Source organism: Dendrobates tinctorius, unplaced genomic scaffold (genome assembly GCF_039654945.1).
Source record: "Dendrobates tinctorius isolate UK_male_01 unplaced genomic scaffold, ASM3965494v1 ptg000083l, whole genome shotgun sequence".
Taxonomy (NCBI): domain Eukaryota; kingdom Metazoa; phylum Chordata; class Amphibia; order Anura; family Dendrobatidae; genus Dendrobates; species Dendrobates tinctorius.
The window spans coordinates 5,397,491-5,412,846 of record NW_027361751.1 but is presented as its reverse complement, the minus strand read 5'-3'; the positions used below and the strand labels follow the sequence as shown (position 1 = coordinate 5,412,846).

Sequence of the window (15,356 nt, the reverse complement as noted above, 5' to 3'; positions counted from 1 at the left end):
CCAGACACTGATGCACAGAGGAGCGCGTGCGTCCAGACACTGATGCACAGAGGAGCGCGTGCGTCCAGACACTGATGCACAGAGGAGCGCGTGCGTCCAGACACTGATGCACAGAGGAGCGCGTGCGTCCAGACACTGATGCACAGAGGAGCGCGTGCGTCCAGACACTGATGCACAGAGGAGCGCGTGCGTCCAGACACTGATGCACAGAGGAGCGCGTGCGTCCAGACACTGATGCACAGAGGAGCGCGTGCGTCCAGACACTGATGCACAGAGGAGCGCGTGCGTCCAGACACTGATGCACAGAGGAGCGCGTGCGTCCAGACACTGATGCACAGAGGAGCGCGTGCGTCCAGACACTGATGCACAGAGGAGCGCGTGCGTCCAGACACTGATGCACAGAGGAGCGCGTGCGTCCAGACACTGATGCACAGAGGAGCGCGTGCGTCCAGACACTGATGCACAGAGGAGCGCGTGCGTCCAGACACTGATGCACAGAGGAGCGCGTGCGTCCAGACACTGATGCACAGAGGAGCGCGTGCGTCCAGACACTGATGCACAGAGGAGCGCGTGCGTCCAGACACTGATGCACAGAGGAGCGCGTGCGTCCAGACACTGATGCACAGAGGAGCGCGTGCGTCCAGACACTGATGCACAGAGGAGCGCGTGCGTCCAGACACTGATGCACAGAGGAGCGCGTGCGTCCAGACACTGATGCACAGAGGAGCGCGTGCGTCCAGACACTGATGCACAGAGGAGCGCGTGCGTCCAGACACTGATGCACAGAGGAGCGCGTGCGTCCAGACACTGATGCACAGAGGAGCGCGTGCGTCCAGACACTGATGCACAGAGGAGCGCGTGCGTCCAGACACTGATGCACAGAGGAGCGCGTGCGTCCAGACACTGATGCACAGAGGAGCGCGTGCGTCCAGACACTGATGCACAGAGGAGCGCGTGCGTCCAGACACTGATGCACAGAGGAGCGCGTGCGTCCAGACACTGATGCACAGAGGAGCGCGTGCGTCCAGACACTGATGCACAGAGGAGCGCGTGCGTCCAGACACTGATGCACAGAGGAGCGCGTGCGTCCAGACACTGATGCACAGAGGAGCGCGTGCGTCCAGACACTGATGCACAGAGGAGCGCGTGCGTCCAGACACTGATGCACAGAGGAGCGCGTGCGTCCAGACACTGATGCACAGAGGAGCGCGTGCGTCCAGACACTGATGCACAGAGGAGCGCGTGCGTCCAGACACTGATGCACAGAGGAGCGCGTGCGTCCAGACACTGATGCACAGAGGAGCGCGTGCGTCCAGACACTGATGCACAGAGGAGCGCGTGCGTCCAGACACTGATGCACAGAGGAGCGCGTGCGTCCAGACACTGATGCACAGAGGAGCGCGTGCGTCCAGACACTGATGCACAGAGGAGCGCGTGCGTCCAGACACTGATGCACAGAGGAGCGCGTGCGTCCAGACACTGATGCACAGAGGAGCGCGTGCGTCCAGACACTGATGCACAGAGGAGCGCGTGCGTCCAGACACTGATGCACAGAGGAGCGCGTGCGTCCAGACACTGATGCACAGAGGAGCGCGTGCGTCCAGACACTGATGCACAGAGGAGCGCGTGCGTCCAGACACTGATGCACAGAGGAGCGCGTGCGTCCAGACACTGATGCACAGAGGAGCGCGTGCGTCCAGACACTGATGCACAGAGGAGCGCGTGCGTCCAGACACTGATGCACAGAGGAGCGCGTGCGTCCAGACACTGATGCACAGAGGAGCGCGTGCGTCCAGACACTGATGCACAGAGGAGCGCGTGCGTCCAGACACTGATGCACAGAGGAGCGCGTGCGTCCAGACACTGATGCACAGAGGAGCGCGTGCGTCCAGACACTGATGCACAGAGGAGCGCGTGCGTCCAGACACTGATGCACAGAGGAGCGCGTGCGTCCAGACACTGATGCACAGAGGAGCGCGTGCGTCCAGACACTGATGCACAGAGGAGCGCGTGCGTCCAGACACTGATGCACAGAGGAGCGCGTGCGTCCAGACACTGATGCACAGAGGAGCGCGTGCGTCCAGACACTGATGCACAGAGGAGCGCGTGCGTCCAGACACTGATGCACAGAGGAGCGCGTGCGTCCAGACACTGATGCACAGAGGAGCGCGTGCGTCCAGACACTGATGCACAGAGGAGCGCGTGCGTCCAGACACTGATGCACAGAGGAGCGCGTGCGTCCAGACACTGATGCACAGAGGAGCGCGTGCGTCCAGACACTGATGCACAGAGGAGCGCGTGCGTCCAGACACTGATGCACAGAGGAGCGCGTGCGTCCAGACACTGATGCACAGAGGAGCGCGTGCGTCCAGACACTGATGCACAGAGGAGCGCGTGCGTCCAGACACTGATGCACAGAGGAGCGCGTGCGTCCAGACACTGATGCACAGAGGAGCGCGTGCGTCCAGACACTGATGCACAGAGGAGCGCGTGCGTCCAGACACTGATGCACAGAGGAGCGCGTGCGTCCAGACACTGATGCACAGAGGAGCGCGTGCGTCCAGACACTGATGCACAGAGGAACGCGTGCGTCCAGACACTGATGCACAGAGGAACGCGTGCGTCCAGACACTGATGCACAGAGGAACGCGTGCGTCCAGACACTGATGCACAGAGGAACGCGTGCGTCCAGACACTGATGCACAGAGGAACGCGTGCGTCCAGACACTGATGCACAGAGGAACGCGTGCGTCCAGACACTGATGCACAGAGGAACGCGTGCGTCCAGACACTGATGCACAGAGGAACGCGTGCGTCCAGACACTGATGCACAGAGGAACGCGTGCGTCCAGACACTGATGCACAGAGGAACGCGTGCGTCCAGACACTGATGCACAGAGGAACGCGTGCGTCCAGACACTGATGCACAGAGGAACGCGTGCGTCCAGACACTGATGCACAGAGGAACGCGTGCGTCCAGACACTGATGCACAGAGGAACGCGTGCGTCCAGACACTGATGCACAGAGGAACGCGTGCGTCCAGACACTGATGCACAGAGGAACGCGTGCGTCCAGACACTGATGCACAGAGGAACGCGTGCGTCCAGACACTGATGCACAGAGGAACGCGTGCGTCCAGACACTGATGCACAGAGGAACGCGTGCGTCCAGACACTGATGCACAGAGGAACGCGTGCGTCCAGACACTGATGCACAGAGGAACGCGTGCGTCCAGACACTGATGCACAGAGGAACGCGTGCGTCCAGACACTGATGCACAGAGGAACGCGTGCGTCCAGACACTGATGCACAGAGGAACGCGTGCGTCCAGACACTGATGCACAGAGGAACGCGTGCGTCCAGACACTGATGCACAGAGGAACGCGTGCGTCCAGACACTGATGCACAGAGGAACGCGTGCGTCCAGACACTGATGCACAGAGGAACGCGTGCGTCCAGACACTGATGCACAGAGGAACGCGTGCGTCCAGACACTGATGCACAGAGGAACGCGTGCGTCCAGACACTGATGCACAGAGGAACGCGTGCGTCCAGACACTGATGCACAGAGGAACGCGTGCGTCCAGACACTGATGCACAGAGGAACGCGTGCGTCCAGACACTGATGCACAGAGGAACGCGTGCGTCCAGACACTGATGCACAGAGGAACGCGTGCGTCCAGACACTGATGCACAGAGGAACGCGTGCGTCCAGACACTGATGCACAGAGGAACGCGTGCGTCCAGACACTGATGCACAGAGGAACGCGTGCGTCCAGACACTGATGCACAGAGGAACGCGTGCGTCCAGACACTGATGCACAGAGGAACGCGTGCGTCCAGACACTGATGCACAGAGGAACGCGTGCGTCCAGACACTGATGCACAGAGGAACGCGTGCGTCCAGACACTGATGCACAGAGGAACGCGTGCGTCCAGACACTGATGCACAGAGGAACGCGTGCGTCCAGACACTGATGCACAGAGGAACGCGTGCGTCCAGACACTGATGCACAGAGGAACGCGTGCGTCCAGACACTGATGCACAGAGGAACGCGTGCGTCCAGACACTGATGCACAGAGGAACGCGTGCGTCCAGACACTGATGCACAGAGGAACGCGTGCGTCCAGACACTGATGCACAGAGGAACGCGTGCGTCCAGACACTGATGCACAGAGGAACGCGTGCGTCCAGACACTGATGCACAGAGGAACGCGTGCGTCCAGACACTGATGCACAGAGGAACGCGTGCGTCCAGACACTGATGCACAGAGGAACGCGTGCGTCCAGACACTGATGCACAGAGGAACGCGTGCGTCCAGACACTGATGCACAGAGGAACGCGTGCGTCCAGACACTGATGCACAGAGGAACGCGTGCGTCCAGACACTGATGCACAGAGGAACGCGTGCGTCCAGACACTGATGCACAGAGGAACGCGTGCGTCCAGACACTGATGCACAGAGGAACGCGTGCGTCCAGACACTGATGCACAGAGGAACGCGTGCGTCCAGACACTGATGCACAGAGGAACGCGTGCGTCCAGACACTGATGCACAGAGGAACGCGTGCGTCCAGACACTGATGCACAGAGGAACGCGTGCGTCCAGACACTGATGGGGCAAGAGAGCAAATGACAGAAAAGTAGACTTTGGGATGAGGAGGATGGGGTGGATTACTGGAAATTACCTTTATAAGTAAGAAGGGAACCATGTTATAAATTTGTAGAAACTACTGAAATGACCAAACTACCTACTGGTTTAAATTATGTACAAGTTCAATATTAACCCAAAATTGTAATACACATTAGTATTATTTCGTATAGCACGGCTTAATATTAAATTACCTGCTAATACTTGGAATCCAAAGCAGCAAGAAGGTAATAAAAAAACATTTTATAGTTGATATGTGAGACATTTCTAGTATACGATACTTCAGTCAACTTCCACCTGATAGGGAATTGCTGTTGGTCCAAACACTGGAATCCCCCATGGTCCCTAGAACTAGGCTATGAAGCGACCAGTCTTGAATTGCTGAATGTCAGCTCCAATTATTGTCTATGGGACTACCAGAAATAATCCAGCACTGTAATCAGCTGTCTCTGGTAGTCTCCTAAACAATGAATGAAGCATGCTCATCTCAGCTCCCTTCAGGACAGGGCTCTCTCTGTAAGGGTTCCCAGAGCCCCATTCTTGTAAGTGTAAGCCATGATTAGTAAATTATCCCCTATCCTGTGTATATGGCATAACTTACTATCTTGGGACTGCCACTTTAAAGTTTAACAATCTGGGACCAGAAACCTTAGAATTAAGTCTTAAATGGGGTTGTCTAAAAGCTTACTGAATTTAATGGGATTATTTAATATAAAAAATAAGCACTTTTTCAGTATACTTTAACTACAAAATCCTTAAACCCTTAATGACCAGAGCCATTTTTTGGTTTTGCATTTTCATTTTTTACTCCCCTTCTTCCCAGAACCATATTTTTGGGTCAAAATGGGTTAGTGAGGGCTTGTTTTTTGCGGGACGAGTTCCACTTTTTAACGACACCATTGGTTTTACCATGTTGTGTACTAGAAAACGGGAAAAAAATTCCAAGTGCGGTGAAATTAGAAAAAAAAAAAAAAGGGCAATCTCACATTTGTTTGTTTGGCTTTTTTCCTAGCTTCACTAAATGCTAAAACTGACCTGCCATTATGATTCTCCCGGTCATTATGAGTTCATAGACCCAAATATGTCAAGGCTATTTTTTAACTACCGTAAGTGGAAAAAAAAAAAATTCCAAACTTTGTTAAAAAGAAAAAAAAATTGCGCCATATTCTGAGACCCGTAGTATCTCCATTTTTCATGATCTGGGGCTGGGTGAGGGCTTATTTTTTGCACACCGAGCTGATATTTTTAATTATACCATTTTGGTGCAGATATATTCTTTTGACCGCCCGTTATTGCATTTTAAATGCAATGCCGCGGTGACCAAAAAAACATAGTTCTGGCGTTTTAACTTTATTTTCTTGCCATACCGTTTAGTGATCAAGTTAATCTTTTTTTTTTATTGATAGATCGGGCGATTCTGAACGCGGCGATACCGAATGTGTATATTTGATTTTTTTATTGTTTCATTTTCAATGGGGTGAAAGGGGGGTAATTTAAACTTTTATGCTTTTATTTTGCGAGAGTAGAAGCTGCGATAACTTGATCCGATCAGCTGCATCCAGGCAGGCGATGATCAGTTCACCTATATGTAACTATGAGTGCCGATCACTGGGCGGCGCTCACAGCAATCTGGCACAAACAACCATAGAGGTCTCCAGGAGACCTCTGGTTGTTATGCCAGTCCACTGGTGACCCACAATCACGTGACGGGGGTCACTGGTGGGCAGATTTCCAGCGGATTACCGGAAGCGCATGTTAAATGCTGCTGTCAGCGTTTGACAGAAGCTTTTAACTGGTTAATAGCCACAGGTGGATCGCGATTCCACCCATGGCTATTCCGGGCACATGTCAGCTGTTCAAAACAGCTGACATGTACCGGGAAAGATGTGGGCTTACCGCCGGAGCCCACATCAAAGGGAGGGGTAAGACATCAGCCCGATGTCGGAAAGGGGTCAAATATCCATCTCTAACTTCTTATCCGAGTTTTTATTTCTTACTTCAGATGACGTTTTGTTTTAGTATCCCAGAGAGCACTGGGGATTTTCTAACGAGACATCATCAGGGAAAATGAGAGTAATGTTAGCGCGCTACCAAAGCAATACAAAGGTGGGCAGGGACAGCAGACTGAACATACATGGATATTTACTACCAGAGCATGCTCAGTATAGCGGAAACTAACCCAGCCCCTGAAAGTCATCTCGTTTGAGAATCTCCAGTGCATGCTGGGAGATAAACAACGTGATGTCATCGGAAGGGAAAAAAACAGATCAGAACCTAAAATAGAGAGGAAAGAGTAGGGATTTTTTTTATTACAGTATAACCTAAAATGCTTAGGTTTTTTTTTTTTTTACATTAAATATAAAATAAAATTAAGTTCAGTTAGATCTTGGATAACCCCTTTCAATGTCTATACACCCTCTGGTCCCTTATACGGGCTTGCGATAACTCACTAATAAAAATACAGCTCGCCTACTACGGTAATTATTGAGGTCAATTTATTTTGAGCTCAAAATATATCCGCTGTAAATATTTCTTAGGAGAAAAACTCTTCAATAACTATACTGGGATCAAGAGCTTTCTCTTTGCCCCATTATTCTGTCAGTTCACATGTTTCTACTGACAAACGGGTACTAATGCACTGGAGCAGGAGCACCAACACACCAGAGTAAGGGATATGTGTATGTATAATGGCAAAGCAGATGACCCTTGGCCATTAATGCAGACATATTTAAAACCTCTTCATGACAGCCAATGCGTATATTTACTGACCTGAGATATAAGGGAATATCATCCCCATACAGGTGACAATCCAGCAGCTTTCGGCTGTCCACTATATCTGACAACTTGCTGTATCAGAAATGATTGGTGTTGGCACCATCCATATCTGTTTAACCCCTTAGTTGCTGCTGTTAAAAGTGACTACATCAAATAAATGGTTAATAGATTGTGGGGGCTTGCAATTTAATCTAATTGACACACAGAGATCATGATTGTGTGGTCCTGATGTTTGCCATAGCATTTCATGGCCAAATAGAGGCCTTAAGGTGCTGTCACACTTAGCGATGTACCAGCGATCCCGACCAGCGATATGACGCGGTCAGGATCGCTGGTACATCGCTAAGTGGTCGCTAGTGAGCTGCCACACAGGCAGATCTCACTAGCGACATCGCTGGGGATGGGGGTCGTTACTTACCTGTCACACCAGGCGATCCTGCGTCCTCCCGCCCGGCTCCACGTGTCGCTCGTCATCATAGCAGGAAGCGCCGCAGGAAGCTGACGACGAGAAACGGTCCTGAACGTTCTCGCGCGATCAGCGATAATCAGCGGGGGAGCCGGTCGTAGGTAAGTATCAGACACAGCGATATCGCTAGCAATATCGCTATAACGTCACTAGTTATAGCGATATTGCTAACGATATCTCTTAGTGTGACATGCCCTTTAGAGTCTGCTGGCTACAGCGGTCAGTTCAGAAGTTAGTGACATTTAGGTGGTAAACAAACACTTTTTCATTCCGGCTATACCACTTTGCATTAATTCCTGAAAATCACCTGAAGAGTTAATAAACTACCTGACAGCAGTTTTCAATATGTCAGGGGGTGCAGTTTTTAAAATGGTATCATGTTTGGGGTTTCCATTATATAGCACCCCTAAAGTCACTTCAAACTTGGATAGGTCCCTCAAAAAAATACATTTTGTAAATTTCCTTGAAAAAATGAAAATTACTGCCACATTTTTAAACCTCCTAAAAGGCTAACAAAATAAATTAGCATTTTAAAAATGGTGCTGATGTAAAGCAGACATGTGGGAAATGTTATTTATTAAAATTTTTCTGTAGTATGACTCTCTGGATTAAAGGGATACTCATTCAAAGTTTGAAGATTGCATTTTTTTTTTACATTTTTGTCAAGTTTCCGATATTTTTTAAAAAAATAAACACAAAATATATCAATCTAATTTTAACACTTTCATAAATTATAATGTGCCACGAAAAAACAGTCTCAAAATCACTGGGATTTATTGAAGCTTTCCAGAGTTATGACCACATAAAGTGACATTGGTCAGAACTTAAAAAATTGGCCCGGTCACGAACGGGTTAAGGGTTTGTTCATATCAAGTTTTTTGAGACGTTTTGGAATTTGCGTAATATTGATTAATAAATGTTATTCCTGGCTGCACAGCACTAACCTTACTTTTTCTTATTACATTTATGACTATGTAAGTAAGCATGCCCATACATTTAGATTTTTAGCACTCCTAGGTGCTTTTGTTTGGACCTTTTTGTCTGTTTTGCTTTGAGCTACATTTAGCAGACATGTCTGTCCGCCCACATCTAAAGATTCTCACTTTTGCATGTTAGGAGTTTCTTTTCTTGCATGGCTGTACACGCTTGGTGAACATTCAATGTGGTTTATTGCTTTTTAAAGGGAATACGTCACCTCATTTTGGCGATCTATGTAAATGATTTCGGTCCAATGGGCGGTGTTTTGGGTCCTTTCCTCCACCTCTCTCTGGCCGCTGGCCGCAATATTTCTGGGAATTTCCGTAGTTGTCCTCCATATTACGCGCATTGAAATCTTGACTTGTGCAGTATGCTTGGCCCATCTGCGGGCAAAGCCGAAAAGCATTAGTGCACATGCACCGGTGGACTATGTGCCGGAACACCGCAAAATACTTACAGGACACTGTTCACTAGCACATGCGCACTAATGTTTTTCAGCTTTGCCTGCAGTTGGGCAAAGGATACTGCGCAAGTCATGATTATAATGCGCACACGCGTAATATGGAAGACAACTACGGAAATTCCCAGAAATATTGCGGACACCAGCCAAAGAGGGGTGGAGGAAAGGACCCAAAACACCGCCCATCGGACCGGACCAAAAATCATTTACACAGACCGTCAAAATGAAGTGACAGATTCCCTTTAAGGAAGATTGCCAAGATTCTCCAATATGAACCTGAATTTTTTTTTTCTGGTTATCCCAGATGACAATAACACTCACCGTCACCAGGTTCTCCAATGGAGAGGTCACGTGTCAAACGCTGCTTTCCAAGAAAATTTTTGGGAGAGGAATAAGAGTAAGAACGGAATCTAAGACCCGAGGACAAGGGATCCTGGAAAAGAAATATTTTGCCTTAACAGTAACGTGAATATATACATTTTAGAGATGCATTAAAATGTTGATTAATTTATTTTTTGTTTTAACGCACCAAATAAATTAAACTGAAATTCTGTGAAAAATGAACTGCGTTACCTTACTTTGAAGAAGGGGTAAAGTCCCTGCTTGTCTATTCTGAAAATCCCGCTCCGTGATTGCCTCAGACGAGTCCAGCTCATCAGTGCTGTTCCCAAGAAAACCAGATGAATCCTCTGGAGCTGGAGACTCGGGACTTTGATATCTGCTGTACGTTCCCTCACCTTCACTGTCAGCATCAAGGCCATCTAAGCTGGAACTGAAGGAAAAAGGCGCTTCTGGTCAATGAAATTATGGACACATGGCTAAAATATTTATTAACTTGTGTGACACATCCATGAGTTATCCATATTTATTATATTATACATATATATATATTTTTTTTTTTAATCTGACAGTGCAAGAACCCATACAGCTTCCTATATCCATACATACATCCTTGAAGAAAACAAATCAATGTGTGAGATCTAGGAGACTCAGAGCAGGTTCTATTCTGATTAGAGTTTGCAGTCCAGCATTAGACATTTAAGTACATAGGAATCCCTGAAACAGATACAAATCTGAAGGATTCTGATGTGCTTCCAACCGTATCCAACAGATCTGCTGCTTAACATGTGACCTTCCAGGGGTCCTTTAATGGCTTGAGACCAAAGACATTTCTTTGGTTAAGTAAAAAAAAAATGGATGCAAACAGAGGCAATATGGATGACACATGCAGAAAAAGAAAAGAAAGGTCAATTTTTAATTGATAATAAAATTTCCATGCATGTGTGAATGTAGCGCAACTTGCATTTTATACATTGAAATCCCAGGTGTTTATGTGCATGCGAGTCCAATGGGTGGTCCTACTAAAGATTGACAGCTATCTTTGGACGAAGTCCAGACTGTCAGTCCCTGAGCAGGTAAGCCACTGGACTCATATGGGTACAAACAGCAGAGACGTCAATGAAAATAATGCAAGCATTCCCATGAAATATATAAAGGTCGATCTGATCAGTACCTCCTGCTTGCAGATCACATGCCATTTCTAACATGACAGGTTCCTTTAAGACTTACTGACCATCCTATAGATGTCCGTCATCTGAATATAGGGACACTACAAAGAATAAAATAGCATACAATGATGACCGAGACCTAAGGATGGTTTCACACTTGCGTTTTTTAACGCTGCGCCTCGTGCGCTATCGTGCGCATGCGCATTTCTCCCCTATATTTAACATGGGTGCGCATGGTCTAGCGCATGCACGCGTTCGTATGTGTTTTCGTGCGCATGCGGTATTTTTTTAGTGCGCGCCTAGGCCCACCGGACGCAACCTGTTGCATTTTTGGTCCGTCCGACCGGTCTAGAAAAAAACGCATGTGCACATTAGCACACGGAATGCGCAAAAAAACAGCATTACAGTCTATAGGAACGCACGCGTGCGCTAGGACATGCGCACGCATGCGTATAAAATCGCTTGCACTTTTTGAGTTAACATGGTGACAAACTGGTTAAATCGTATGCGCAAAAAAACAGCAAACGCATGCAAAACGCATGATGCGTTTTTTGCATACGTTTGGTATGCGCACGAGACGCAGCGCAAAAAAACGCTAGTGTGAAACTAGCCTAAAGGGTTATTCCCATCATGTAAAATGATGGTATGTGTCTACCTATGATCGCTACCCAAAGAGGGAAAGGTGGCTTGGTTCAATTGACGGAAATAAAGCAGGTTGCAGTTTCACACATAGCTAAGTGGTGGGGCGCTACCTTTGCAGGAAAAAACAGTGACAAGGACATTGTTGTAACACAGCGTTGAAGATGCTTCATTCTCAGAGCTATTATTTTGGCTACCAGAATAGCGAACTTGCCTCATACTCTGTAGCCTTTACATTGCGCAGCATAGACTAATGACAGATCTAACTTGAAGAAAAGCAATTTACTTCTCGTTACTATACCCCAATGTCATTCCTGTCACCGAGGAGTTATAAGTCATTGACAGGCTTGTGTCACAATAATGAATAACTTGCAAGCAGGCATTTCTAATAATCTGCACCCTTCATTTGCCTTTCTAAACGTTTATAGTCAAAACCACAGGTGACAAGAGAAGCTAAATCCAGCTCAATCATTCTGCACCTGCAGGGTGGATTCTCCGCACAGAATGCTTTTTACATGCGTATAAATACATACAGGGGAGCTGCCTGATTCCTACATTACTTCAACCAACAGAAACAGAATGTATTTTTTTCTTATATTATTCAAAGACACATTTGTGGCCTGCTAGAGGTCATTTTGCAGGGTTCTGGCAGTGCTCCTCCTGTTCCTCCTTGCACAAAGGCGGAGGTAGCGGTCCTGCTGCTGGGTTGTTGCCCTTCTACGGCCCCCTCCACGTCTCCTGGTGTACTGGCCTGTCTTCTGGTAGCGCCTCCAGCCTCTGGACACTACGCTGACAGACACAGCAAACCTTCTTGCCACAGCTCACATTGATGTGCCATCCTGGATGAGCTGCACTACCTGAGCCACTTGTGTGGGTTGTAGAGTCCGTCTCATGCTACCACAAGTGTGAAAGCACATTGAAAAGTGACCAAAACATCAGCCAGAAAGCATTGGTACTGAGATGTGGTCTGTGGTTCCCACCTGCAGAACCACTCCTTTATTGAGGGTGACTTGATAATTGCCAATAATTTCCATTTGTTGGCTATTCCATTTGTACAACAGCATGTGAAATTGATTGTCAATCAGTGCTGCTTCCTAAGTGGAGTTAGTGGACAGTTTGATTTCACATGGAGCTATATTCTGTTTAAGTGTCCCTTTATTTTCTTGAGTAGTGTATACATCTATGGCAATGTATATTTACCACCACTTTCTCATAATATATACTAATATATATATATATATATATATATATATATATATATATATATATATATATATATATCTTGCAACACACCACCAAAGAAAATAGGAAGAGTAAGAAGTGAGGGAAAAATTGAGGGTGCTGTCATGGGTCTGGGCAATCCAATTACCGGTAAGTAATTATCATTTTTCCCTTCCCCACGACAGCACCATGGAGAGACTACAGAGGAATCCCTTGGGGAGGAACCACCACTTGCAGGACTTTCTTCCCAAAAGAAAGCTCATAAGAACCCATATTCAACTATACTGCCTAAAAAAGGTGAAAGGTGAAGAGTAAGACCACGTAGCTACCCTACAAATCTGCTCAAGAGAGACATTAGACTTCTTTGCCCAAGATGTGGATACAGCTTTAAAGTTTGTAGGGGGGTCCAGACCCCCTGACACGCATGCCAGTGAAATTCCCGTTTTGATGTGCGCGATGAACCCAAACCTCACCACCTGCGACTTACGTCACTATTACGTCGGAGGGATCACATGGTACGGTCTCCTCACTTGCCCCAATGTGGTGTTCCACACCCCCCTAGGGACAAACAAGATCAGCTTGGCAGTTTTACACATACACCCCCTGTCCACATGGCTCCAGGAAGGCACTGGGAGGGGTGAGAAGGTGGCCCACACAGCCTATGACGGGCACCACAATCGCTCACAACCCTGACAGGCTGAGAGTCCCCTTTCAATAGCACCAGTGAATCAGAGCTCCGCCAGCCCGGTAGGACTGCCACCAGTTCCTAGTTAGATATAATCCGTATATGTTAACGGGGTCTCATTGAGCCAGAAACCAGCCTGGTAGCATGTGACATTAAAACAGAGAACATGTATGTGTAGATTTGTGGAATGAGATAAAAAAGCAGCCCAACGATAAATTATATATTTAAATCGCCTTAAGGGGAACCTGTCACCACTTTTTTGGCCTACCAACTAAAAATATCATTTAATTTAGTGTCAGCTATGCGTTCCACAACTAGTTCTGAAACCCCCTGACTCCCCATGTATCACCCATAAAAACCTTTTTTATTTGTCCTGCACTGTATGTTAATCTGTCCGGTCCGATGGGCATTGCGCCTCTGTTCCGTCGCTCCACCCTTCCTCAGCTTGCTGTGCGCATTCTTCGATGTGAATATCGCAGATCGCGTACAGATTTCGCATGCATGCACATTGAATTGTGACCTCGCACGTGCGCAGTATGCTTTGCCCAACTAAGGGCAAAGCCGAAAATCAGTAGTGCGCATGGCCGCAAAATACTTCAGGGAAATAAGAAACAAATGCGTATGCCAACCCATGCGCACTACTGCTTTTCGGCTTTGCCCTCAGTTGGGCACTGCGCACATGCGAGGTCACATTTTAATGCGCAAGCGCGATATCTGTCCGCGACCTGCGATATTCACAGCGAAGAATGCGTTCAGCAAGCAGAGGAGGGGTGGAGTGACGGAACAGAGGCAACGCCCATAGGGCTGGAACGAACAGATTAATATACAGCGCGGGACAAATAAAAAAAAGGTTTTTATGGGTGATACATGGGGAGTCAGGGGGTTTCAGAACTAGTTGTGGAACGCATAGCTAACAATTAAATGATATTTTTAGCTTGTAGGCCAAAAAAGTGGCGACAGGTTCCCTTTAAGGGAACACTAGACAATACATGATATACACAATGGTTATACGCATTACAATGGTCAGATATGCAAATGAAGGTGAAGTACAAAAGATGTTATGAATGAGTCACCGTAGGAGGCAAAAACAGAAATGCTAGCTAAGTCCAGCAAACCAGAGAAGTTGGCAGCTATCGGATTGCAGACCCCTGAACCTATCAACAACAACTAGCAGTAGCCGTGGGGGGTTCCTACGATGCCCTAGACCCCTCGATCACAGCCGGAGAACTGCCTAGCCTAAACACAGAAATGGAAATCTACACTGCCCCAGAGCAGACCCCAAAGCAATAGGCAGCCCCCAACAAATAATGACGGTGAAGCAAGAAGAAAAAACACTAACACAGATAGAAAGATAGACTGAGCAAATGATGGGGCCCAAGCTAACTAGATAGGACAGGATAGGAAAGCTGCTGTCTGCAATCCGCGAAAAACCCTATGAAAATAAGAGCCAACCGACTGACAGGGAAAAAGGCCCTGAAGACGCTAGGCTTCAAAAAGACTATGTCAGTACTCAGGTATTTTCTGAAGACAGAGCAACTGACAAAAAAGGAATTCAGCTCACCCCAGCAGGGAATGGCAGAATCCAGAAAGGCAAGGCAAACTAAAACCAAAACACAAATGCAAAAAGGCAAAGCAGAAAACTTAGCTTTTGAGAAGCAGGAATCAGACTGGTCTCCTAGAATTCCACAGAGAAATCACCAGCGAGGAGGAATGGCGTCGGCTGCCTTATATCCAGTCAGAGATCCCCGTCGCCCAGTCATCCTCTCCCAGCTCAGGTGCTTGGTAATCAGCCTCACTACCTTCCTTCACCAGAAGAGGGAGTTCATCAGACCTCAATGGTGAAGGGGAAAATGAACTCATAACAAAAAGATATAAGCAGATGAGTCATGTAAATTACCGGTTTGTTTTTTTGACAGTCTGTGCTGGGCCACTTGGGGGCATGGGCTGCCAGCTGGTTCCCATTCCTTTTA

General features: G+C 48.0%; 1 protein-coding gene across 4 annotated transcripts in view; it reads right to left on the bottom strand.

Annotated features, from left to right (window-relative positions):
• Positions 1-15,356, bottom strand: part of ARHGEF28 (Rho guanine nucleotide exchange factor 28) — a 305,341-nt gene that overhangs the window by 68,479 nt on the left and 221,506 nt on the right. For all 4 annotated transcript variants that reach the window (XM_073584069.1, XM_073584071.1, XM_073584070.1 and 1 more), the window contains 2 exons: positions 9,907-10,105; positions 9,655-9,766 (listed from right to left, as the gene is read on the bottom strand). In XM_073584069.1, coding sequence (XP_073440170.1) covers positions 9,655-9,766; positions 9,907-10,105 — 311 coding nt within the window. The remainder of the gene's footprint in view (positions 1-9,654; positions 9,767-9,906; positions 10,106-15,356) is intronic.